Source organism: Aspergillus brasiliensis (assembly GCF_001889945.1).
Source record: "Aspergillus brasiliensis CBS 101740 unplaced genomic scaffold ASPBRscaffold_3, whole genome shotgun sequence".
Lineage (NCBI taxonomy): Eukaryota > Fungi > Ascomycota > Eurotiomycetes > Eurotiales > Aspergillaceae > Aspergillus > Aspergillus brasiliensis.
The window spans coordinates 1028570-1052653 of record NW_027137444.1 but is presented as its reverse complement, the minus strand read 5'-3'; the positions used below and the strand labels follow the sequence as shown (position 1 = coordinate 1052653).

Here is a 24084-nt window from a genome sequence, read left to right as displayed (position 1 = left end):
CTCATGAAAATTCTAACTTTTATATTGACACCAGCAGACCAGACAAGATATATCCCATAAAGCTACGACTGATATATAACAAGGCAATGGAAAAGAAAAATAAAAAAGAAGATACACTAGGAGGTTAAACAGACAGCTTAATCCTCCTCTTCTTCGAACTCAACCTCATCTTCATCCTCCTCTTCCTCTTCCTCTTCCTCTTCCTCCTCATCTTCACTACCATCATCACCTGAACCAGCCTCGCTCTCATCCTCCACTTCCTCCTCGTCATCATCGTCCTCACTGTCATCATTCTCACTGATCACATCATCCATAATCGCATCCTTTCCAGCTTCCTCCTTCTCTTGGGCCCTGCGCTTCTCATCCTCGCGTCTACCTTGCTCAAGAATCTTCGCCTTCTCCTCCCTCAACTTCCGCTGCGACTTAACGAAAGCTCCCAACGGCGTAGCCTCCCAGTCCAGATCCTTCAGGAACGTCTCCACCTCAGCGCGGTTTCTCGGCGTGTAAGTGACGCTCAACCTGCGTTCCTCGATGAAGCGCGCATTGGCCTCCACCTTCTGCACGAGCAGCAGGATCATCTGATTGACCTTGGTGTTCTTGTTACCTCCCGTCCGGGAACTAGCCTGCTTCAACCAGCGCTTCAGCGTGACAACGATGGGGACGGAAAGTTCCGGGAAGGCAATGTGTTTTGTCCAGAGGACAAAGAATTCGGACAGGAGTTCGGCGATTTGCTCGCCCACGCCGTCTTGGTAGACGCGCGTGCGGAGGTAGGATTTCGGTGCCCGGATGGCTGTGTTGAAGTCGAGTTGCCTCAAGGTGCTGGATTTCGGGGGCTTGCGCATCTCGGACAGGTTGAGGACTTCGAGGAGGCTGGAGGCGAGGGGGATGTAGGTGCCTGTGCTGCGGGAGAGACGGAGGAGGGAGCGGGTGAGCTGGAAGCGGAGAGGGAAGTACTGCGCTGTGGGGATTAGGCGCATGGCACCGATGGTGATTTGCACGACGGGGTAGATGAGGGGGCGCATGGCGGATTGTTTGCCTGCTTTGGCTTCGGCGAGGCCATCGCAGTGTTGGGAGAGGACGCGGGACCAGAAGTCCAGACTGTGCACGTATTGCCAGTTGTAGACGGTCTTGTAGGATTCCTTGGACGTGTTGGTGATGCTGCTGCGAAGGTGCATGGCGAGTTGGCGGATGAAGTTGAAGCCTGTTGTGTAGGAGACGTTCTGGTCGACGCCCCAGAGTTCTGCAGCGGAGTTCTTCATGAGGTTCACGCCGGGGAGGGTGTGCACAGTGGTGTTGCGGCTGCCCTTGACGACGCCTTCGTAGGAGGCCTTGAGGACGGTTTCCTTGATGCCGGCATCGCCGATGATCATGAGGCGGCGGAGGATAAGGAAAGCCGTGATGCGCGTGGCTTCGGTGGTAGCAACGTCCGCCCAGATGCCGACAATGGTCTTGATGAGGACCTTGAGCAGCTTTCTGAACTGAAGAAGGTAGGGAAGCATGGGCTCAATGGAGGAGAGAGTGAGCTTCAGAGTCTGTTCATCGGACAGGTTGGTGAGCAGCTCGTGGACCGACGATGTGTGCGACTTAATAAGCGGCGTGAGGGTCTTGAACTTCTTCGAATCCAGAGACACCTTGATCTTGCCAGAGGCGGTCTCCTTGACGGGGAGGTGGTGAGCGAGAACCCGGGGAATGGTGCTGAGGGCTGTCACCAGGACTTGGTGGTACACGTCGGGGTCAGAGATCGAGTACTTCTGCTCCTGAGCGTCGTCGTTGATATGGGCGGCTGCGCGGAAAGCAAGGACGGCCTGTCTCATCGCGCGGACTGAGTGCTGCTCCTCCATCAACTTCTGCCACTTCTTGACCATCGCAATGGTGAGAGTGTTGTCTATCTCCTCCTCCTCTTCCTCCTTGGCTGCCTTCTTCTTCTTCTTGGCCGGTCCCTCTTCCTCTCCTTCGCTCAGTTCGTCCACTTCCGCGAGGTCTCCGTGGTCACCGAAATCGAGCAGCTCGGCATCATTCTCCTTCAGGTACTTGTAGAATTCGGGGTCCTTCTCCTTCAGCGCCTCGAGCTGGTCCTTGTGTGCTTCAAATGCATCGGCGTCGCTAGACTGGGAGGCGGCGTCCTCGTCTTCGTCGCTAGCGCCCTCCTCTTCGGCGCTGGAAGCAGCAGAAGCCTCCTCCTCCTCCTTCTGTTCATCGGAGCGCTTGCGCTTGCCAATCTTGGGTGTGACATCCTTCTTCCGAGCCTTCTTGCTCAAGTCCGCGGCCGAATCAGCAATATCGAACCCGCCCGCGAAGAAATCGTCGACGTTCATATCGGCAAAAGCATTTTGCTTCTCAACCTGCTCAGGGCTCTCCTGGGTAGCCTCCTCTCGTTCGGCGCGAACCTTGGCATTTTCGGCCTTACGCTTGTCCTTGAGGTGGGCGCGCTGCTTGACCTTCGCATTGGCCTTCCGGCGTTCGAGAACATCCTTCAGGTGCTTCTTTTCGAACTTCTTAGTGGATTTTTTCTGAGATCCGGCCATTGTGCCCGATATACTTGCCTACCCGATCGAACGGATAGGATAAAACGTGTGGGAAAAGTAGAATGAAGGACCACGACGGCAGTCGAGATGCTTCGAGTCCGCGGAAATTCCGTCCAGAAAAATCTGGAGACGAAAAAAACATCCCGCGGCAGAATCGGGCGGTGAAAAGAAGCCCGTTATGGTGACCGCCTTCCCTTCCCCTCGCGATGATGCCAATCGTCTCTCCCCCTCATCGCACCATCATGTATACCCAGCGACCGTTGGCGTATGCCCCTACGCCGTACAGCTATACGCCAAACCCAGCGTTGGCGGCATCTATCAACCTCGATGAGGTGAGTCGCCTGGAGCATGGCGTGGGTTGCTGGATCACGGACTGACTGTTGCCGCAGGAAGTGAAGCTAGCCTCCAGCGCGGCGGAGCGGGATCTCTACGAGTCGTTAGCTGAGATCTACGGCATTATCGTCACTCTGGATGGCCTGGAGAAGGCTTATATCAAAGATGTGGTTACGGAAGCAGAATACACGGAAACATGTACCAGGCTCTTGAAGCAGTACAAGTCAAGCTTGGGCGATGAGACCGTTGCGAATGAGTTTGTCGATCTAGAGACCTTTAAACGCACCTGGGAGGTGAGTATCGATATCGTGAGCATATTGTACGATGGAGTCTGACCATCTGGCTTGATATTTTGTAGCTGGAATGCCCTCGCGCCACCGAACGTCTCCGCATCGGCCTCCCCGCAACGGTCGAACAAGCCTCCCACAGCACATCCGCCGCGAACATGACTCCAGCTGCAGCAGGCCCTGCAGGAGCATCTGGTAGCCTAATCTTGACGGCTACCGAGAATTTCATCACTTTCCTGGATGCGCTAAAGCTGAACATGGTGTCGAAGGATGCATTGCACCCCCTTCTGTCAGAAGTGATCCAGTCCGTCAATAAAGTCACCGATGTCGATTTCGAGAACCGGGGCAAGATCATCCAGTGGCTGATCACCTTGAATCAAATGCGAGCAACTGAGGAGCTCGGTGAAGATCAGGCCCGGGAGTTGGCTTTCGACATTGAACAAGCATACCTGGGATTCAAGGCCACTTTGGGTTGAATTGGTCTCGCTGGAGTTATTCACTGTTACTGGTGTGGAATGGTGTCTGGCGTCTGGGGTGCGATACCAAAGTCGTGATTAGTTTTTATTGTTTTTAGAAAGATACTTCTCCTTGTTTGCCAATTTTTTCCATCATCCATCATCCATGATCTTATCTGCATCTCGGCTCATCTTTGGGGCGGCAAATCCGATCCGCGGAACAGGTCCCGCCGGCCTTTCCTCTTTGGGAAATCACGACTTTTTTTTGCTGCCCTGCATCCAGAACCCCCCAATCTTATTTCGCCACAGGCACGCCGATATAAGACTGGAGCCTCGATTCCCCGACTTCCCCATAGACCTGCCACCTCCTGTAGTCGGACTAATCAACCCTCAGAGACTTCTGCACCATGATAAGCGCCGATCCCGACGAGCCTCTCCACGGTATGTCCTCTTCGGACTTCCCCTCTGACATCTCGGGGCGATAATGTACTGATAAGTCCGCTTCAGTGTTCGATCTTCCTCAGATCCACACTAAACCCTCCGGCACTGAGCTCATTCAAGCCCTCGACCTGCTAACCGTCAAACCGCGGAGTTTCGGGCCCATAGCACATGAAGCGACAAAGAGCCGGACCGTGCAGCCAGCCGGAGTGACCCGCTATCTGACATCCATCATCGCCAGCCCGCTGGCATGGCTCGACACTGACGAGCTCCGGGAGGCCGTCTGGGACGCCGCTGCAGCCCGACTCAGCGAGCGCTCCGGTCGAACCGGTACGCAGAACTGATATTATCTTTTTTCTTGTAGTACTTATTGCGCCATTCTCTTGCCGCATCTAACATGATGTCTTGCTCTTCGAGCGAATAGCCATGCCCGCCATGTCCCGAGTCTTCAGCATCCCTAGTACCACTTCCGATGGACTCGAAGGCGAAGAATTCACACTGACCCTCCACGAACCCTCCCTAACAGCCGACAACCTAGGCATGAAAACCTGGGTCTCCTCATACCTCCTCTCTCGCCGCCTCCACAACCTCCTCGAAGCAGCCCCCAACCTCGTCCCCTCTACATCCACCACCCCACAACTCCGCCCAGACAACAACAAGACCCTCCGCGCCCTCGAACTCGGCGCTGGCACAGGACTCGTGGGTCTCTCCTTCGCCGCCCTGCGCGGCTCATCAGCCACCATCCATCTCACAGATCTCCCGGATATCGTGCCCAACCTGGCCCACAACGCAGCTCTTAACGTGGAATTGCTCAATCGGACAGGCGGTGCCGTCACAACAGGCGTCCTTGACTGGACTGTGACCCCAGATCCGCTGCCCACTGCACAGGAGCAGTACGATGTCATCCTTGCTGCGGATCCGTTGTATTCGCCTAGTCACCCGAAATTGCTGGTCGACACGATCACGCATTGGCTGAGTAGGGGGCTGGATGCTCGTGTTGTGCTGGAAATGCCACTCCGAGATGCGTATCTGCCTCAGGTGCAGGAGCTGCGGGATCGGTTGGGACGGTTGGGGCTGGCGGTGGTGGATGAGGGCGAGGAGATCGGCTATGATGATTGGGAGTCGGCGGATGGCGGCGCATTGGAGGTGAAGTGTTGGTGGTCGGTTTGGGGATGGAGCGAGAAGCTCTAGGAATACCAATAGGGGGAGGAGATTAATTATCTACGACATCACGATGAGAAACGAGACACGATAATAGAGTCTAGACGTAGACTGATTGATTGTTTAAGATATATAGCTGGGATTATTGACTGATAGATTAGAATCATGGATTCGTTATATATGGAACATTGTTTTATTGGGCATGCTTGGGAGATATTGATATGGAGAAGAGCAGTAGCTAGATAGTAATTACTCGGAGTATTTAGGACAAGACACCAGGAATAGACTACATGCTCCGAGACAGTTGACCACGCCAACTTGATTACTTGGATCTAGCCAATTCCCAACAAACTATAAACATCCGCGATCAACATAGTCGCGCATCACTTCCTTGTCAAACCCATGACATGGCACAATGTCGAGTCTACAGAAAAGCAGTCTCGTGGTCTGATACAGGGGACTCTGGAATGCTTGGTTCAATCGTCACTTTCGCTGTATGTCCTTCTTTCTGACCAGCCTACAAATAGACTTCAATCAGTATCAAGTCGCGAGAATTTCCATGCTAAGCGAACATACCTTCATACTACCACGATTGAAGAGCCTACTGGGCGCTTCTATATCGGTCTGAGAACCCCTCGATACAGTAGGCTTGATGTTTCGAAGAGCGTCAACAAAATGCTTGGCTTTAAGATGAAGCTTGATCGGAGTCTTGATTGCGCTACCCGGTGGCTGCGAGGATGTCTCATCCATAGCAAAGTGCAACGCTGCTTGTTCGCAGAGCGACCGCAAATCTGAGCCGGATAGGCCAGCCGTTTGATGTGCGAGAGCTTTTAGGCTGAGTTCGTTAGGGTCAATGTCTGGTTCCTTGAGGTATGTCTGCAGAATCTTGTGTCTTTCCTCCTCACCTGGAGGCTTTGTCATAACCTTAATGGGGAATCGCTGCAGAAAAGCTTCGTCTAGATCCGTAGGCCGGTTTGTCGCGCAGAGAACGAAAGGGGTGTCTTGACTCCGGGATAGCATATCCATTTCTTGGAGAAACTGAGCCAGAGCCCTTCGTCGCCAGGACTGGTCGTCGGCGGTGCGATGGTGAAACAAGGCATCGACTTCGTCAATGAACAGAACACAAGGAGATAGCTTCTTTGCTAGTGTGAATGCGGCATGGATTGCTTTTTCTGCATCTCCTTCAACATCACTCACGATGTCTGCTGGTTTGATGCAGAGCATGGTCGATTTGGATTCGTTGGCGATAGCACGGGCTATATAGGTCTTTCCAGTGCCAGGAGGTCCATGAAGTAAGGCTCCTGTAGCACTAGTAGGAGTGCCAAGGAGTGTTTTTGAGAAACCCTCAAATTGAGCTCTCAGCGAGTGCACCAATTGGTCTATGTGGTTCTTCACACTTTGCTCCAGTATCACATCGTCGCAGGAGACTTTCTGAGCTTCTTCTATCTAGTTAGCCTGGGGTAGTGAGTAACAAGCGACGCATTTACCTGGATCGACGATGCATTCTAGAAGTCCCATCTCGGACTTGTTGCAATTATCTCTAATTGCATCCACCTGTGGGAGGAGGTCGGGCTCCTTAACTTCCATGAGCTCTTTTCTTGAGGGTTCTGATGGCTGCGGTTCCTCACAACTAAGACGCCGCAAGACTTCGTGTATGTCACTAAGTTCCAGTGTCCCTTTAATGCAAACACGACCCAGAACTTGACAAGCAATCAGCGTGTAGTTCATATCATCAGGTAAATTAGCCAAAAGAGTATCCGGTATATCCAAGGGTACGGCATCTGATAGCAATTCCGAACAATAGCCTATGGGCAGCCTTTGTCGTATAGACCTCCTCAATCCTCTGACCCTTCTTGCAATACCGAGCTGTTCCTTCTCTGTTTCTGATGCCATCCTGTGCTTGGGTGACATTGGGTCATCGAGCCAAACAACAAAAGAAGGTACGATGTTGAGCTGGCCTCGAGAGTCGTGGTTCATATCGCTAATAACAAGCAATACAAGCTCATTCTTCTTCCATCGCTCCATGACGGCATTCTTGAAATTTTCAATGACCCCGTAGGAAATACAGTCAATCTCGTAAGTATTGCGAAGGTGGAGAATGACTGGAGCACTTTGTTGCAAAGCCATACTCTGAAAATCGGATGGCAAGGGCTTCTGTTCAACCTTCGCCAAATGAGCATTCAGAATAGACTTTATCGAGCACTGACTGCGTGGATTCTGTCCATCTCCGAACTGATACTTAATCATATGGTCTCTATCTTCAACTATGGCGTAGTCGGTATCATTAGGGTCATCTCTGAAATCAACTTCGGACTCTGCACTCTCTACCATCTTGTTAGGAACTATTGGTTGATGAGTTTCGTCTTGACACACAGACTCTGCGCAGACAGAGCGGTCTTCGCAATGCTGAGTTGATTGATCTTGTTGATGAAAATCACGAGCAAGCTTATACAGATCCTCGGGTCCGGCTGAGATGCAGGATGCATTCATATCCCTTGCTAGGTGTTCGATGATGGCTGTCGCACAGGCAGAACTTCCAACTTCTACTGCCATACAAGGCCATATGCCGCATCGCTTCACTTTAGGAAATGAAGACTTGCTGAGTAGAGCAGCAGCAGCAAGGTCATAGAGTTCCGCGTACCGCTTCTCTTGAAACGCATACGCATCCAAGGCTTCACTTTGACCCTCGCCAATTCCATTCTTGCTTCTACCTGCTCCATCAGTGTCAGTACAGGAACTCGGTTCCTTATCTCCTCGAGAGTCAAGGTTACTACTTTGGAGTAGGCGTATCCCTGTCCGATGTTCTGACTTGGTTTTCACATTCTCTGCTACAAACCAGGCGGGAAGGGTATACGGATGCTGACGGTGCAGCGCTTGGTAGAGTTAATCGTTGCGGATCTCAGACGCCAACAGAAACGAATAGATAAGAGTCAAATTGGGAGGGAGCACAGTACCAAGCTTACCTCTATCTTCATCGTCCATGGTGGTTGGTATCGCAAGCCGCCCTTATTTGGGACACAGACGAATGCGAAGAGTTGTACATCGCGTAAGTCTTCATTCCAAGGATAACCATGGCTTATCTAGACTTAAAGGAAAGAATGACAAAGCTGTCAATACTGGAGGCGATTAATCCCTGTTTTAGACAATATTAGGACTGCTGCCCCTTGCTGCTGCATCCATTCGTATATGAAGCATGGTGATGGTATCCGCGAGAGTCGATACGCCAAGTAATATGAGTAGACCTGTCAAGATAGGCAGAGGCTCAATAGTCAATACCATGCCTGCGATCGAGATGATTTAGCTTAGAAATATGATTGTTAACCATATTGATCTCATCAAATTTCGCCGAACAACGACCAATCCGCCAAAACTCCGGGGAATGAATGATATTGCCATACTTCTGTAGCATTCCAGACCCTGAATGCCACATACCTATGGTAGGTAGCATAACCAATATCAACCCTTCAGTCCACACACCTAACTGCGAGTTCACACCAGTTCTGCACGTCAGTCGAATCATAAAATTGTAAGATCGTGTCTAGATGATCATAAATGGAATCCATTTTCATGCCTCCAATGGTGGTTGCAGATCGTCTTCAATGCTTCCACTCCATGTACGAGCTACTTAGACATCTTCAATAGCGTGTCTGTTCAGCCGCATAAAGCTGCGAAAAGGTACGGTCTTCTTCACAACTAATAGCAATTTGGGCTTAGTATATCCCACGAGTCAGCGTCCATAGTTGGGACGCCAATAGGAATGGCCCAATAGGGTCGAATACCTAGACATTAATAAAGCGCATGCCATACTTTGCAGCCCCTTCTCATAAGTCCCTTAGAGACGACTTATGACACCTTCGCGTTAACTTGCAGAGAAAAGTGCGTAGGTTGTACCTCCGTAGATGGATAGAATAGGTGGAGACAACAAAATAGTCTAGTTGGAGCCTTCGATGAGCCAGGCATCAATCAGGCAGCGAACCAGGTCAGCCACCGATGACATATGACGACGCTCGGCACCGCCACTGGCGATAAGTTGATATTCGATTCCACGCCTACACTTAATACAAACAATTATGAAGCTCAGTGTTTAGCTCTTCCAAAATACCATTTCTCTATTTGTCAACTTGGAAATATTCTTTACATTCATATCGATAAGCGCAAAGTACCAAGCAATCAACATGGTGATCGGTCTCCTAGCAATTACCGCCATCCCCACCGTCACCGGCGTGGCCATGGGGGTGAGTGAACAGCGCAAAGCAAATGAGAGGAAGAATGATGAGCGACGCATGGCAAAGTTTAATATCGATGTTGCACCACCACCAAATGAGGAACCTGATGATGAGGTCCAAGGGTTACGGGTGGTGCTGAGGGACTCCAAGGTACGATTAGCATCTCCGTTGCGATATAGTAGTTCCTGCTCTTTTTGTTTTGTATATCAAATGAGTTTCGCCAGCTGACTGATTCATGTCGACTTCAACAGGTTTATCTTGATGATCCTGTGCCCTCGAAGCGAAAAGTCCCCGCACATACCGCGGCAGCATTCTATATTGAGTACCCGGAGCCAGAACATACAAAGCATCTGAAGCGGGGACTAGGATTGGCAACCACCATTTCGGATAACCCGCCGATGTTGGGGTGGTTATACGCTGATAGTAACACACATGAAATGAAGTATGGGAACCGGACAACGAGTTGCGATCATGTTGTTGGTCCGTGGGATTGGGAGGATGAGGAGACAACGGTGACATTGGAGGAGAACAGGCAGTTTGTGGCTGTGCAGGAGGATGATGGCTCTTGGGCGCTATACTACGATCGCGATGGAGATGATCTGGAGCGTGTCTTAGAAGAACAGGGCAAATTGGATAATGATTTTCAACCCTTGCGATTGAAGCGGAATCTGATTGAACAGCCTGTACAAAAAACAAAAAATGATAATTCGTGATCTATATTGAAGTGCTGGATTGGGGAATCGTAAGGTAGACTTTTCATATTTGTACAAAAACACCGACAGATCAAGCACAACCCACATCCATAACCTAGTCCTCAAGACCTTGCCAGCCCTGGTTGTCGTCGTCACTGCCAGAGTCTGCGCCTGACTGTGGTTGGGATTTCCTGTTGCGGCTGGCTGAGATAAGGGCTTTCTTCTTGTTCTCCATGCGTCGCTCGTAACCACTCTTGGTACTGATCCTCGTCTTCTTGTCGTCTTTGGTGCCTTGAGTCTGCCTGGCCTTGACGCCGTGCTTCTTGAGCTCTTCCTTCTTCTTTTTGCTGAGGTCCGGAAGAGCGTCCAGCAACCACTTCTGTACAGATTTCTCCTCATTTGTGCCCCGTAGCTTCTCGCTGACGTCGATTACATTGGCAATGCTTTTGACATAAGGGATGTCCTCCTTGGTATAGTAAGTGACTGCGATGCCACCTTCACGGCCAGCTCTACCGGTCCGTCCAACACGGTGGACGTAGACGGCAGCGGAATTCGGGATATCGTAGTTGACAACACCATTGATGCCTCTGAAATCAACACCACGAGCCAGAAGATCCGTGGTGACCAGGATCCAGATTTCACCCTTCCGGAACTGCTTCATGATCTCGGAACGTTGGCCGTCTGATAGATCAGAGTGGAGGACAGCAATACGTGACGAGCCACCGGCCTCGAGGGGGATATCGTAGCGCAGTTCCGAGTGCAACGCAACTGCTCTGGGAATGGTCTGAGTAAAGATCAAGAAAGGCGGGCGTAAGCGGATGTCCGTAGACGATGCTGCGGCGGGGTGCAGAAGTTGCCGGAGCCCGAGCAGCTTTCCTTGCTCAGTGGCAGCATAAACCAGCTTGTGCTTGATATTTGGGATGGCAGAGTCCTTGAGACCAACCACGAGACGAAGTAGCGGATAAGACTGAGTCTCGCTTAGTGTGTCTTTCCGCTCCTTGATCGTTGACTTAGCGAGGTCTTCGACATTTGACCCCATCGTGGCTGACCAGAGACTTGCCCGAAGCTCGGGATGCGTGCAGGAGCGCCATATGTCAAGTGTTTGGTCGCGGAATAGAGGGTCTAGGAGAACATCCGCCTCGTCCAGAACCACATTCCTCACCAGAGGGAGAGTTGCCAACGGTTTCGTCCGGTTTGCGGAAAGTGCGTTAACCAGAAGCAATGGTGTCGTTACAAGAATGTCGCTCTTAGTGACCGGCGCCTTTCCTTTGCTCTTCTTTTCTGTGGCCTTTTCATCGTCCTCAGAGCCTGACGATTCCGAATCATCTTCATCCAGGACGTCTTTGCTATCGTCATCATCATCACGCTCTACCACCCGCATGCCCTTCTTCATCAAAGTGATCTTCACACCGGTTCCCAGAGCCAACTTTCGGCCTTCGTTGACGATTTGGCTCGCAAGCTCTTTCGTCGGAGCAATTACGACGGACATGATGCCCCGTTCTTCTGGCTCCTCGTGATGGTGCCGGACAATCTTGTTGATCACAGGGATCATGAATGATAGCGTCTTGCCACTGCCCGTGGGCGCAACAACCAGTAAATCAGGTTCGATACTCTCCTTAGTACCAGACTTCTGGGATACCGACTGGTCTCCGAGCAGCAGAGGAAGACTTCCCAGTTGAACTTCAGTAGGGACCGTAAATCCTTGCTCAGCAATGTTCTCCGCAAGTCGTCGGGAGATGTTGTACTTCGTGCGCAGCTGTTTGAAGGAAACCAAAGGCTCTGGGAACAGCCGCCGGGCTTTCTTCTGCTCTTTCTTAGTGAGCGTCTGAGCGGGCTCCTCGTCCTGCTGCTTTCTCTTCTTCTTTTTCTTCTTAGATTCCTCTTTCTGGGGCTGAGTGGGCTGAACTTCCTCAAAATCACGCATATCAGTGACTTTGATCTTGTGGGAGTTCAAGATCGTCCGACGCTCAACTTCATCCATCGAATCATCGCCTTCAGAGTCAGATGCATCTTTCTGCTCAGAAGGCCCATCTTCAGTCTTTTTCGATGATGCACTGACCGCAGACCGTTTACCTGAACCGAAGAAATCTAGATCGCCGGTCTCGCCATCTTCTGCATCTGAATCACCTGCAGCTTGCGCGCGCTTCCTCTTCTTCCCATTTGAGCCCAGGAGCTTTTCGGCCTGTGCGTCACGGAAAAGCTGGGGGTTCTCAGCCTTGCCTTTGGAAGGCAGTGTCGAAGACAGGGAGTTACCAGTCTTGAACTTGGTTGATCTTGTCAATAACTTGAACGCATCCATATTGGAAATATACGGACTATCAGTCCATGCGACTAAGTATATTAGGTGGACACAAGCGTCCGAGTCTCAGTGATCGTGCGCTTGATAATGATGGTTGTCGAGTAGTCGGACTTAATGAGGGAAAAGTTTCGATGCTGAAATTCTTTACCGCACGGACCAATCAGAGGCAAGCAACCCTCACCTCCATCAAACGGATTATTCTCGAAGATCTCAGTTACTACAGACAATCACGTTGGTTGATCTACCACATTTGTACTGGTGTATCTTGGAACTAGCTATATAGATCGATAATGAATCTTGGACCTTTTGCGCTCCCTTCGGATCCATTTCTCTCATTGGCTCCTACCGACACCTAAGGCAGACATCGAACTCAATGACCGTGGCCATGGCAAACTTAAAGCGCAAACGATCGTACTCCGGGAGAGTCATGGCTCTGAAATACAATAGTCACAGTCACTTGAGGAAGGTCCGCTCGAATGCCGGAATAGCTGCCATGTTCTACATCCCCTACTAAGCACCCAGGACGTCAACCAAATAATCGTCCCCATGCATGAGATCCTAAGTCTAAGGCAATAACAAATAAGACGTATCCAACTGCTCGTATCGCACAACCTCAGACAACAGTTTATTCCATCGTCTATCATACAATAGTACACAGCACACAAAGGAAAACGAAAAGGGAAGGAAGACAGGCTAAGTCACGAGTGCTTGGTATTTATCTAATGGTGTCCGTGGTGCTCAGGCTGTCCCTTGTAGCCGACGATGTTCATCCGACCAATGATCTCACCGACGGTGAAGAAACCAACGACCTCCGCAGCGGTGACACCAGCCAGAGCAATCTCCTTCTTGTTGGCGGTACGAATGCGGGAGATGATGTTCGAGGGAGCGAAGCTGGAGTTCTTGAAGGCGGCAGGGTTACGGAAGGCGTTGGTCAGAGGCTGGAAGTAAGCCTGGAAGGTGGCCATGTTGCTGTAATCCGCATTAGTGGACAAGGGTTCCCGTTCCGTTAAGATTAGCTGTGAGCGCTTACGGAGGAGTCATGTTCTGGCCACGGAAGACCAGCTTGGCAAGCTCAATTCCGACCTTCGAGTAGTAGACGGTAGGGGGTATCATGGCTGCATTGACACGGCAGATGATTAGCAATGCTCCGAAAGATATGGCAGAAATCCGGGGATGGGTCCACTCAAGGAGTGATTCACGACATGACGGCGTCCAACGATGCCATCGTCATAATACCACCCCATTTATAAGGGTATCTCAATGCAAATAGCATGGTGCGTTCGCTTACAGTCGACAAAAGCGATGACTTTTCCGGTCCTTCCACCGACCTTCCTGAGGGCGCTACCGAGACCCTGGGCGGCGTTCGAGATGGCGGGGCCAGCCGTCGAAGAGACGCGAGAAAGACCCTCAGATGCCTTCGAGGCAGCAGAGGAAGCAGTCTCACCAGCCTTGGAAGCGGCTTCGGAGGTCGAAGAAGCGTACCTGACCGCAGACCTGCGGATCAGGAACTGCGATTGCCGAAGCACGGCACGGGACGCCGTAGCGGGCATCTTGAAGACCACTGGAGGAGATAGAACGCTAAAAGGAAAGAATGACTCTTTAGAAGTCGCAGGTGGAGGACAGAAGAGTCCAATGGCGGTAGGGTCAAGAGCCGGTGATACTGGATCGTCGCGCAATTGCAGGACCAGAATTGAGATTTGAAGTTCGGGAAGTTCAGGGAAGAGCCTCCACTTCCGTGTCACGTGCGCTCGCGCTCATGCCTTGTTTATCGGCGGCCATCACCACAACTCGATCTTTGCGAATCTAACATAGTTGGCTAGTTCAAATTTTCCACTCCTTTGAATGACCTTTCACGCATTCACATCATATTCATACTACCCCAGGTTATCGTTCGATGTCAGGGGTGTGCTTACAACATCCGAGGCTTCCGTTCTGCCGAATGGCCGTGCTACACCTCGCAATCGATATTGTTGGTGCGAATTGGTCAAGCCAAAGATAGAAACACTTTGTGACCGTCTAGGAAGTCATTTACATTATATACAAGATTTTTCAAGAGGTGTTTGATTAACTATTCAGCATTATTACGCTCCATGTGACCTCACACCCATAATAACCTATATCCACACGCTATACCTTGAGAGCCAACGAGTGTCAGTCATGTCGCCTATAGCCAACCACCGGGCGCTATCATACAAGCCAGAGGTAATAAGAGAATGTATAGCGTGGCCGGCTGTCTGGGCATATATCAAGAGGACCGCCTCGGAGTTTCTCATTTCGGACACCTGTCGAAAGTCTGCTAAACTGTCGAATAATCATATGCCCTAGCATATACAATCACCTGCGTATACTGCCTGTACGAGTGTACGCCAATATCAAAAGTTGCCAGCGATATGAAATCTCAATCAACAAGAAGTGCCACGTATCCTATCAAATATGAAAAATTCCGGACGGCGAGTATGCGGAGATATAACATGTTGATTGAAAGAACCTCGTTATGAGATTATTAATATTCTTCGTATTCTGTGTCGTGTTCAACTTTAAATTTATAATCCCCAGCTGTCTGTCAACCATGGCGTCCGCTAACCTGAGCTAAAAGAAGTCTAGTACTATTCTGACAAAGCCTTCGCGATTTTTAAAACATGATAGTCATATTCGATTGGTTACATCGCGTACTAGCGGGGAATAAGTTATTATCTCTTGGGAGTTGGGAGCCTCCTTCGTAGTCACGGGATATCAGCAAGCATCCGATGGGCTGTGCAGTCTGACAAGTGCTCTATAAAATCACATCCTCTCCCCAGTTGCAGTAACACTGGTTGCTCTCTTCTCTTATCTGCCCTGCATACAAATCACTAGAAATTATCAACCTAGCAGACAGTTATACGAGATGATTAAAACAGAAGTACACATTGCTGCCACGCCAGCACAAGTACGAGACGTTGTATGTTGCTGGACCACTTCTGGATTTCCTAAAGATACCTGCACTAAACTCCGCTGTCATCGATTACTGGCAGCTCCTCGACTTCTCCAAGTACCCAGAGTGGCACACCAGCTTTATCAAGTTACTTAAATCAAATGACGAGACCAAGGCCTTGAAGTCCCTTCTGCCAGGGGATAAGATTCAATGCGATATCGACGGTATGAAATTTACTGCTGAAATAAAGGTACGTAAAGCGAACCCCGCGCCATGTGCTCTGCCAAAAGTACCCTATTGGAGTGGTGAATTTGAAGTGAACAAAGGCTAAAAGAATGGCACTTGATAGGAAAACTCAGACTCGCTTTTCCAATGGCAAGGCCCCCCGGTATATGGCTTGATTGCCGGGCTCCACAGCTTTCACATGGAGCCGTCAGACAACGGCTCATCGACGATCTTCAAACAAACAGAGGAGTTCTCTGGTCCAATTTCTTTCTTAATGAACCCATCGTTGCTGGGGAAAAAGATGCTGGGCCAGTTTGATCAATTCAATAAGGATCTGAAAGCGCGTGCTGAAGCGTTGAAGTAGCGTTTGTCTTCATAGTGATAGAAACAAGGATATGATACATGTGTATGACACTAGCATTCAGAGATGTGTGGATATTTTTCAAGACTTATATGAAGTATAAAGTACTAGTAATATGTCTGATCTCTTTTGATACTATCGCTCGCGGTTCCAGACATTACTCTGGGTCTTCTTCTCATGTAGTGTAGTGCAGACTACCGAACGCTTTGGAAATCAGCTCTCCGTCTGAGAAGCGCGCTGCCGCAACTCAGGAGCGTTCGAACTCTCGTCGACTGCCACTAGAGCGGAGACCCTAGTAGTATACGAGGCGGTTATTAGGCAAATCGCTCTCCGATACGCTATAAAGACGATTGAAATGCAATTTTCCCTAAAACAGGAAGCCAATCGGCGAATAAGCCAAGCACACGTTTATACATAATAGGAAGCAGGACTGCCCATGATCGGGCAAACGTGTGACATTAGTATTGAATTGAGATCGAAGCAGCCCTGGTGCCGGGACTTCCTGATCAGGAAAAGTGTAAAAAATAGACCGTCGGACTATTTAGTTTGAACGAATGTGTCCAAGGTTCGAAATATCTGACTGATAACCTTAGCTGACCCGTAGTTCAATCTGGGATGTACTGTAGACATATAGGGGTCAGGATCCGTTGTCTAGTGTCGATCTCAGCCTCCTGGGTTCAATGTATGGCCTCTGATTGCTGATGAGAACCAAAGGTGGACCGATCCATGGAAGGATTCTGGTAAGGATAGTTGATGTTCCTGATATAGTCACGTGAAAAGACTAATGTCGGAGATCCACTCGATAATTGCCGCTTAGTCATGATACGCCACCGCTTCGCGATTCTCTTCACTGATTTTGTGTCGTGCCACGACGCAAGCAAAGGTGGCTTTGCATTGGCAATGCGCCCTGTCAATGCAATTAATGTTACACCTACATCATCTCCGGCAGGAGAGCCCAGTTGGGGCCAAATTTACTGCGTGGCGCAGAACCCCTGTTGGGTATACCAAGTACCAAGCCCTCAGAACCGGATCAAGCTTTATCCTCCATGCCACATCAGTAAGGTTCTGGCAGCTGAGGATAGGACGATCTCTTCGCCATTCCACAGAAAATTGTCCGGACGATCTGCCCTGCTATTTTTTTTTTATCGACGGAAAATTGAGTTGCTCTATTGATTTTGGGTCGGCTCCGTCGTCGGCACCACTCGGTAATGTTCACGAAATATCAATCTCCTGAGGCATACAGACAGGCTCAAGCCTGCTTTCTCCTGAATCATGCACAAATACCTAGTTCAGCCCCATCCTACCAGACAAGCAATGGTAAGGCGCATCACAAATGCTTGCTCTTGGACATTTAAATTGTCTGCCTAACAAGTGTATACGTAACGCCCATCGAAGCCAAGATCAGTGGGTCTCCACACCGTAGACCATGGTCCAATTCTAGAATCAGAATTGAGGAAGAACAACTCATTTGATTGGGCTTTCTAACTCTTCATAGTATGGCTCGTTTCATGAACAACGATGCTGAATGGGTAGCCTTATATAGCTTGGGGCCCATCTGCCTGCTGGCCCTCCGATTCTTAAGCCGGGTCTTTTCCTACGTTGTCTGCTCTCTTTCTCTTGTATTGCATCTCTACATCCCAAGCACACGAAGTCTGAAGAAGAGACAATATTCACAATGTTCGGCGAGAGTATCTTCAGCTGGTTCAAGTCCTCCAAACAGGAGTCGGCCCCCGAGGCCACATGGGACCCCAACACTGTGACCATGACCCAGCCTCAGAGCCCTGCCGGTCCTACCACTGAAGGTGTCGTTACTGGCCAACCTGTACGATCTCACCCTGATCCTTAAGCTTTTGTTGTCTTATGACGCTAACTTGAAGGACTTAGACGCCAAACAACAACATGAGCCTTCGTGGTGGTGGTCCTCCCCCCGGACCCGGCGGTGACGAGTAAGTAACCACTACTTGAACACTGAACTGCAATATATATCGAATTGGAGCTAATAATACATCTTTGATAGTTGCTGCTGCTGTCTCGACTGCTTCTGCTGCTGCGGTGACTGCTGTGGTCCCGACGGTCCCCCAGGTGGTCCTGGCGGTCCGGGTGGTCCTGGTGGCCCTGGAGGCCCCGGCGGCCCCGGTGGTTGGTAAAGAAGATACCAACGTCTACGATTATGTTTCTTTTCCTTATTATCGTTTCACTCGCCACGTTCGAACTTGATACCACTATACTGAATGTGATGTTGTGGCGCACTGGATAGACGAGAGCTTGTATGCCGGACGGATGTCTTGTCACTGGCAGATGAGCTCTGCGTTATGGTTGTTTTGTACGATACTATGTTGCTATCGGTTATGTTATACGCAAAGCTCTTTCGAATCTTCTGAGCAATTATCTTTGGTAGAACACGATTTCGTCCATACCGCTGGGCGAATAATTAAATAAGGACTGTGTCTTAGTCCGAAAGGACTAACTACTATAGCATATGTCATTGTTGCCTGGCCCAACTGGCTATTTAAGATCTAGTTGCACCAATACCAAGAGGCTTGCATCGGGTATACATTGCGCAGCACCTGTGCACAACTGCATGTGAATTTGTTCCAAATAGAGTGTATTTATTTTCCAACCTCTGCCAAGTAACACAATCATGTGCGCCTTACGTGCATTTCGTAAAAATTAGGCATCCTGCATAATTCCCCTGCAGCATATAGCCGAGTATGAGCTAGGTAGAGAAGGACACTATTATCTATGTAGGACGCATTATACTGGAATCTGGTGTACGTGATTGACCTAGTTCGGGTATCTAAGTGGGTAGTCGTCCAGTGAAAGCCATTGTGCTGGGAGTTCGAGAGAAAATAGATGAGAGGCAAGATCTGATTTCAACATTAGCACCGGGATCCCCGAGTACTAGGTAATGCGAAACAAACGCTCTCTATTATGGAATTCCGGTATATGACATCCTTGCAGGTAAATGAACTATAATAACCTGGCTAAGATCATAGTAAGCTTGACGACGACAAGTAAGGTACCTGAACCGCGCAACTGAAATCTACCAATAAAAGAAAATCATTTATTATCCATTTAACAGTGGTACTTGGCAACCATTGCTTCATTACGCGGACAATTATCAAGATCTTTGCTATCATAGGTGGTTGCTGCCAGCCCTTGCCGCCTATCTAGCATACACATTCCAACCATGTCAGATCAATCCAAGGTAATGATCGTCTTCAATTAGCCAACCAGCATCCAATGATGTATGAAATCTCAGTCACGATATCTCACCGCAAGAAGCAAGAGCAATTAATAATCGCCAACGGGCGGAGTCTCTAGGATAATAAATACTGACGAAGAGGGCTCGACAGCAGCGAACAGGATCTGACTACACACAATAGACATAGAACCTCAATTTCCTCGCAAAACATGCGTCTTTTCGGCGTTCTCGTTGCAGCTACTCTGGCCTCATTGGCCATCGCACACCCTGGTCCTCATAGAAAAGCCACGAGGGCCGAAATCTCCCGTCGACAAGAACTTTCCGCCCGTTGCGCTCAGCATGCCGGTGAATACAACGCAAAGAGGTGGAAGAGGGTCCTAGGAAAGCGGCAAGATAATCTGGCCTTCGAGGATACAATCGAAACACCTTACTATCGGACCATCCAGAATGGAACCTGCGTTCTCACTCCCGATGTGACATCCGGACCTTACTGGTGGGCAAATTCACAGACACTACGTCAAGACATCAGTGAGGATCAGCCGGGTGTGCCTCTATTACTTGATATCGGGGTACTGGACATGGCGACTTGCCAACCCTTAGAAGGGGTGTTGGTGGACGTTTGGCACTGCAATGCGACGGGCAAATACTCAAGTTTCACTGGACTGCCAAACGACATAAGCAAGACGGAAATGCTACAAGGACTTGATCTCACCTGGTTCGAACCTGGACAGTCGGATATCCATACGGATAATGAGACTTGGTTGCGGGGCCTGTGGCCGACGGATAGTAATGGGATGGCGGAGATGAAGACTATCTTCCCTGGTCAGTTGTGCAAATGACTATCTTGGGTTTATACATGCTGATATTGAGTTGTGTAATGTGCAGGCTTTTATTTCGGAAGAGCAATCCATATCCACGTCCAAGTGCACACTGATTGGGTGCTCAGGGATAACGGCACCCTCGCGAGTGGAAAGACCGTAAGCACGGGGCAAATCTTCTTTGATGAGGAGCTCGAACAGCAGATCACGGCGCTGGAGCCGTATTCTTCTGTCACGGGCTTCCAGAGAGTCGTTAATGGCTTGGATGATACGTTTCATAATGAGAATACCGATGGGTATAATGCGGTTGTGTCGGTGATCCCCATGGATGGGGTTGATGTGAGGAATGGAATGATCGGCTATATTACTATTGGTGTAGATACAGAGACAGTTGACTCCAAATTCCCGGTTCGGTAGACGTGGGTCAACTGAGAACAGCTCCAGGATAGGTTGGGAAAGATTATGAATATGTACGTGATGAAATCATACCCAATATGGTAATGCTTAGTAGGGGTTTATGAACAGTCTAGGTTCAATGATGCTTGTAGTAAGACTCGACTTATGTATGCGAACCATAAAGCCTAATGATGATCATCCAACTATGACTAGTAGCTTGAGGACAGGGATTGATTTAACTTCTTCCAGAAGGATCTGGGAAGCTCCACTGCTAAACCCATTTGTGCCTCCCATTATTTAGATATCAATTTCCATAAATTCAAGTTCATATCAGGTCAGATATCCTTATTCTGTACCATAGTATAGTTAGCCAATGTAATATATTCTCTCATCTCGGATGAAGTCACAATGTAATTATCAGAAGCTGAATGAAGGTCACTGCCAAATAACAGAAAGAACTCAATAAAAAAGCACCCTGTAAGGCTACATCTGATATGATCCTTGAATGGCTTGTACCTAGGCCTCAAACATTAGTCGAGTTCTACGGGGATATCCAGTCGTCCATCCAGGCATTTTACCCGATTGCACTATCGAGTTTGTCAGTGCACACTATGCTCTTTTTTTCTCATGAACTCGTTGCAGAATGTGTCTGGATCACATTGATTGCCAATACTCTGAGCAAAGAGTTCCTCCACTTGGACATTTTTGGGACAGCAGAATTATACCCGCAATATAACCGTAAATCCCAATGCTTCTGAATGATCATGCATAACGGGAATAAAAAAGAGGTGGTGGATACGACTTCCGTGATGCTCCACCACTGGGTGGATGCATTGAGTCCAGCCCACCGGAAAATTGCCACTCCGGGTAATAAGAGACATGAAGTGTCTTCCTAGGGCCAACGACCCGAAACGAAATTGAAGCTGTGACTTGCCGGTGAAAAATCTAGGAGAGTATAGGCTAGGAGATCGTGTCTGGGGTGGATGAGGGGGCTAAGAATAGACCGATCAAATAACCTTTGTCTGAATCATTTAACCGAGTAGGTGCTACCGTACCTCAGGGCTGGACCGGGGAACGACCGATACTGGCTCATGTAGACGCATTGTAGCAGGGATGACTGTATTATATAGATTTTCAATGAAGATGGTCATTGTTTCATGATTGCTTCCTTAACAGCCTAACAGCCTCTGAAATAATCCATCGCTGCTAGATACTCCTGTCCCTTTAGATATAACCGGCTTCGTCTTTGGGGAAATAGAACCGGCAGCGATAAGAGAGATAAGAGCCCCACCGGCGGCATTCCACAAAGAGAGTCAGTTACTACTTGAGCAACCCATTGCAAAGAAGGCTGCCCAGAAAGTTCTCTAGTCAAGACACTGTTTTCTTAAAGCTTAACTACCTGTGCCTCCAGCTCGTGTTTATAAGCACGCTATCAAGGGTAGCAGCGTGACATCCTGGAATGCGACCGCCGGACAGTCTAGTCTGGTCCAATGGGGAAAAATGATGCCCCAGACCGAACCCCGCGCTCCGAGGGGCCGCCGGGTAAATGCCCTTCTTAGCTTCTATCCACTTACTGAACCATCAGTAAGCCCATGTTGGACCCATCATGAGTTACTGCTTTCTGGCAAAGCTCCTATCGGTGGCGAAGGAATCAGCTACGTGCAGCCTGTCACGTTGAAGAAAAGATCATCCCCTGAGCTTTTTTTTAAATTTTCCATCTCCTTCCTCGATCGTGGAGGGGTAGACCGCTGTTACGAAGTACTTAAGCCCGGTAGATCCTCTTTCCGCTTGCTTCCCTTCCCTTGCCCATCCCTTGCGTTCACTGCTTGCGACTTTTTCCGTCCTCCCCTTCAGATCTTCCCCTTCATTCGATTAGGTCATCATGGCTACCGCAACTGTTCTCGAGAAGGCGAACATTGGTGTTTTCACAAACACTAAGCATGACTTGTGGGTCGCTGACGCGAAGCCCACGCTCGAGGAGGTCAAGAGCGGCCAAGGATTGCAGCCTGGTGAGGTTACAATCGAGGTTCGCAGCACCGGAATCTGCGGGTATGTCTTCCGTTCCTCTTGCGACTGGCTTCGTATTCTCTGGCTAAACATTGGCTATCGCATCCAGGTCCGACGTGCACTTCTGGCATGCAGGCTGCATTGGGCCTATGATCGTCACAGGAGACCACATCCTGGGTCACGAGTCGGCGGGCCAAGTGGTGGCTGTTGCGCCCGATGTCACCTCCCTTAAGCCTGGCGACCGTGTCGCCGTCGAGCCTAACATCATTTGCAACGCTTGTGAACCCTGTCTGACTGGTCGCTACAACGGTTGTGAAAATGTTCAGTTCCTCTCCACCCCTCCTGTCGACGGATTGCTGCGTCGCTATGTCAACCACCCCGCTATTTGGTGCCACAAGATCGGTGATATGAGTTATGAGGATGGTGCGCTCTTGGAACCTCTGAGTGTCTCTCTGGCGGGTATTGAGCGTAGTGGCCTTCGCTTGGGTGACCCATGCCTGGTCACTGGTGCTGGTCCCATTGGTCTCATTACCCTGTTGAGCGCTCGTGCGGCTGGAGCGAGCCCCATCGTTATTACCGACATCGACGAGGGTCGGCTGGAATTCGCCAAGTCGCTGGTCCCTGACGTTCGCACCTACAAAGTGCAGACTGGCCTCTCTGCTGAGCAAAATGCCGAGGGTATCATCAACGTCTTCAACGATGGACAAGGCTCGGGCCCTGGCGCTTTGAGGCCTCGCGTTGCGATGGAGTGCACTGGTGTGGAGAGCAGTGTTGCTTCGGCGATTTGGAGTGTCAAGTTCGGCGGCAAGGTCTTCGTCATTGGTGTCGGAAAGAACGAGATGACCGTTCCTTTCATGCGCCTCAGTACGTGGGAGATTGATCTCCAGTACCAGTACCGGTACTGCAACACTTGGCCTCGCGCGATCCGCTTGGTGAGGAACGGTGTCATCGACCTGAAGAAGCTTGTGACCCACCGTTTCCTCTTGGAGGATGCGATCAAGGCCTTTGAGACGGCTGCCAACCCCAAGACGGGAGCCATCAAGGTCCAAATTATGAGCTCCGAAGACGATGTTAAGGCTGCTTCCGCTGGTCAGAAGATCTAAACAGTCGCACACTCGTGAGAATCTGCCTCAACTTGCTTTTATTAGGTGGCTGGTCACCCTGGATACCTTTCGCATTCATGACACATACTTTTTCATGACATTTGATGGATGGTTTATCATATGTAACGTTTCCCTTTTTTCTGATGTTGTTAGAGATCCCTGCTGGCTGGAGGCATAGAGATGCACGTAGAATTCTATTCCTTCATTTTCAACTCTCACAAAACCTGAAATTGGCCTGTGGCAGATAGAGTAGCCGCCTGATATCGCATTGACAAGTATTTGCACACAGTGAAGCGAGAGAGTAACCCGGAGCTGTAGGTTGACTGAACACTTTGTCTTACAATCCTCTTCCCACTTCCCCGTTCCCCCAGGTCCCCAAGCTTCTTCCAGGGTACCCGACATGCTGATTAGCGAACATGCACACCTCGAGTGCTACAATGGTACGATGTGTTCAATATCTCATGCCACCTCATTCCTCAATGCTTGCAGCACCGGCATTGAGCGACCGCCTCTTGACAGGTCAGAGCCACCTATCAGCTACAACTACGTATCAGCAGACCGGATCCGTTGCATCCGACGCTTTGTCTGACTCTTGTCTGGAATTGGTGGTAAGCAGAAATGGCTTTACTTCTGTCAAAGCTC

General features: G+C 49.8%; 11 protein-coding genes across 11 annotated transcripts; 7 read left to right on the top strand and 4 right to left on the bottom strand.

The window, feature by feature from the left end:
• Positions 1-43: 43 nt before the first annotated feature.
• ASPBRDRAFT_39622 (mRNA-binding ribosome synthesis protein NOC2) lies at positions 44-2614 on the bottom strand. The gene has a single exon (XM_067624177.1). It carries the CDS (start codon positions 2523-2525, stop codon positions 138-140), a length of 2388 nt encoding a protein of 795 aa, XP_067481731.1. The 5' UTR covers positions 2526-2614; the 3' UTR covers positions 44-137.
• Positions 2615-2767: 153 nt separating this feature from the next.
• Positions 2768-3621, top strand: ASPBRDRAFT_193202 (ESCRT-I subunit protein VPS28; the record flags this gene model as incomplete). Its single annotated transcript, XM_067620580.1, has 3 exons — positions 2768-2857; positions 2915-3151; positions 3217-3621. 3 exons carry the CDS (start codon positions 2768-2770, stop codon positions 3619-3621), a joined length of 732 nt encoding a protein of 243 aa, XP_067481730.1.
• A 283-nt stretch (positions 3622-3904) lies between these two features.
• On the top strand, positions 3905-5497 carry ASPBRDRAFT_39619 (S-adenosylmethionine-dependent methyltransferase). Its single transcript, XM_067624176.1, has 3 exons — positions 3905-4041; positions 4108-4368; positions 4463-5497. The coding sequence occupies exons 1-3, from the start codon at positions 4008-4010 to the stop codon at positions 5227-5229; spliced, it is 1062 nt and encodes a 353-aa protein (XP_067481729.1). The 5' UTR covers positions 3905-4007; the 3' UTR covers positions 5230-5497.
• Positions 5498-5623: 126 nt separating this feature from the next.
• On the bottom strand, positions 5624-8181 carry ASPBRDRAFT_52572 (ATP-binding protein; the record flags this gene model as incomplete). The annotated part of the gene is made up of 4 exons (XM_067626918.1): positions 5624-5716; positions 5776-6638; positions 6687-8072; positions 8163-8181. The coding sequence occupies 4 exons, from the start codon at positions 8179-8181 to the stop codon at positions 5624-5626; spliced, it is 2361 nt and encodes a 786-aa protein (XP_067481728.1).
• Positions 8182-9374: 1193 nt separating this feature from the next.
• On the top strand, positions 9375-10138 carry ASPBRDRAFT_27507 (uncharacterized protein; the record flags this gene model as incomplete). Its single annotated transcript, XM_067622391.1, has 2 exons — positions 9375-9575; positions 9677-10138. 2 exons carry the CDS (start codon positions 9375-9377, stop codon positions 10136-10138), a joined length of 663 nt encoding a protein of 220 aa, XP_067481727.1.
• Positions 10139-10232: 94 nt separating this feature from the next.
• rok1 (RNA-dependent ATPase ROK1) lies at positions 10233-12416 on the bottom strand (the record flags this gene model as incomplete). Its single annotated transcript, XM_067620579.1, has 1 exon — positions 10233-12416. One exon carries the CDS (start codon positions 12414-12416, stop codon positions 10233-10235), a length of 2184 nt encoding a protein of 727 aa, XP_067481726.1.
• A 417-nt stretch (positions 12417-12833) lies between these two features.
• Positions 12834-13777, bottom strand: ASPBRDRAFT_39613 (F1F0 ATP synthase subunit g). Its single transcript, XM_067624175.1, has 2 exons — positions 13447-13777; positions 12834-13385 (listed from the first exon to the last, which is right to left on the bottom strand). The coding sequence occupies exons 1-2, from the start codon at positions 13527-13529 to the stop codon at positions 13136-13138; spliced, it is 333 nt and encodes a 110-aa protein (XP_067481725.1). The 5' UTR covers positions 13530-13777; the 3' UTR covers positions 12834-13135.
• Positions 13778-15300: 1523 nt separating this feature from the next.
• ASPBRDRAFT_27504 (SRPBCC domain-containing protein) lies at positions 15301-15916 on the top strand (the record flags this gene model as incomplete). The annotated part of the gene is made up of 3 exons (XM_067622390.1): positions 15301-15354; positions 15389-15577; positions 15677-15916. The coding sequence occupies 3 exons, from the start codon at positions 15301-15303 to the stop codon at positions 15914-15916; spliced, it is 483 nt and encodes a 160-aa protein (XP_067481724.1).
• A 1239-nt stretch (positions 15917-17155) lies between these two features.
• On the top strand, positions 17156-18296 carry ASPBRDRAFT_204604 (uncharacterized protein). The gene is made up of 3 exons (XM_067621715.1): positions 17156-17735; positions 17798-17859; positions 17931-18296. Exons 1-3 carry the CDS (start codon positions 17589-17591, stop codon positions 18058-18060), a joined length of 339 nt encoding a protein of 112 aa, XP_067481723.1. The 5' UTR covers positions 17156-17588; the 3' UTR covers positions 18061-18296.
• Positions 18297-19281: 985 nt separating this feature from the next.
• Positions 19282-20463, top strand: ASPBRDRAFT_204603 (intradiol ring-cleavage dioxygenase). The gene is made up of 2 exons (XM_067621714.1): positions 19282-19940; positions 20004-20463. Exons 1-2 carry the CDS (start codon positions 19328-19330, stop codon positions 20351-20353), a joined length of 963 nt encoding a protein of 320 aa, XP_067481722.1. The 5' UTR covers positions 19282-19327; the 3' UTR covers positions 20354-20463.
• Positions 20464-22214: 1751 nt separating this feature from the next.
• On the top strand, positions 22215-23442 carry ASPBRDRAFT_52566 (NAD(P)-dependent alcohol dehydrogenase; the record flags this gene model as incomplete). The annotated part of the gene is made up of 2 exons (XM_067626917.1): positions 22215-22381; positions 22449-23442. 2 exons carry the CDS (start codon positions 22215-22217, stop codon positions 23440-23442), a joined length of 1161 nt encoding a protein of 386 aa, XP_067481721.1.
• Between the last annotated feature and the right edge of the window lie 642 nt (positions 23443-24084).

What these genes read in the sequence shown, in the direction of transcription:
- ASPBRDRAFT_39622 (XM_067624177.1), bottom strand. Translation starts at nt 2,525, where the DNA reads ATGGCCGGATCTCAGAAAAAATCCACTAAGAAGTTCGAAAAGAAGCAC.
- ASPBRDRAFT_39619 (XM_067624176.1), top strand. Translation starts at nt 4,008, where the DNA reads ATGATAAGCGCCGATCCCGACGAGCCTCTCCACG. An exon ending in TCCCGACGAGCCTCTCCACG is followed by an intron (nt 4,042 to 4,107) that starts GTATGTCCTCTT and finishes AGTCCGCTTCAG; the next exon opens with TGTTCGATCTTCCTCAGATC. An exon ending in CGAGCGCTCCGGTCGAACCG is followed by an intron (nt 4,369 to 4,462) that starts GTACGCAGAACT and finishes TCGAGCGAATAG; the next exon opens with CCATGCCCGCCATGTCCCGA.
- ASPBRDRAFT_39613 (XM_067624175.1), bottom strand. Translation starts at nt 13,529, where the DNA reads ATGATACCCCCTACCGTCTACTACTCGAAGGTCGGAATTGAGCTTGCC. An exon ending in GGCCAGAACATGACTCCTCC is followed by an intron (nt 13,386 to 13,446) that starts GTAAGCGCTCAC and finishes TGCGGATTACAG; the next exon opens with CAACATGGCCACCTTCCAGG.
- ASPBRDRAFT_204604 (XM_067621715.1), top strand. Translation starts at nt 17,589, where the DNA reads ATGTTCGGCGAGAGTATCTTCAGCTGGTTCAAGTCCTCCAAACAGGAG. An exon ending in GTGTCGTTACTGGCCAACCT is followed by an intron (nt 17,736 to 17,797) that starts GTACGATCTCAC and finishes TGAAGGACTTAG; the next exon opens with ACGCCAAACAACAACATGAG. An exon ending in CCCGGACCCGGCGGTGACGA is followed by an intron (nt 17,860 to 17,930) that starts GTAAGTAACCAC and finishes CATCTTTGATAG; the next exon opens with TTGCTGCTGCTGTCTCGACT.
- ASPBRDRAFT_204603 (XM_067621714.1), top strand. Translation starts at nt 19,328, where the DNA reads ATGCGTCTTTTCGGCGTTCTCGTTGCAGCTACTCTGGCCTCATTGGCC. An exon ending in GATGAAGACTATCTTCCCTG is followed by an intron (nt 19,941 to 20,003) that starts GTCAGTTGTGCA and finishes TGTAATGTGCAG; the next exon opens with GCTTTTATTTCGGAAGAGCA.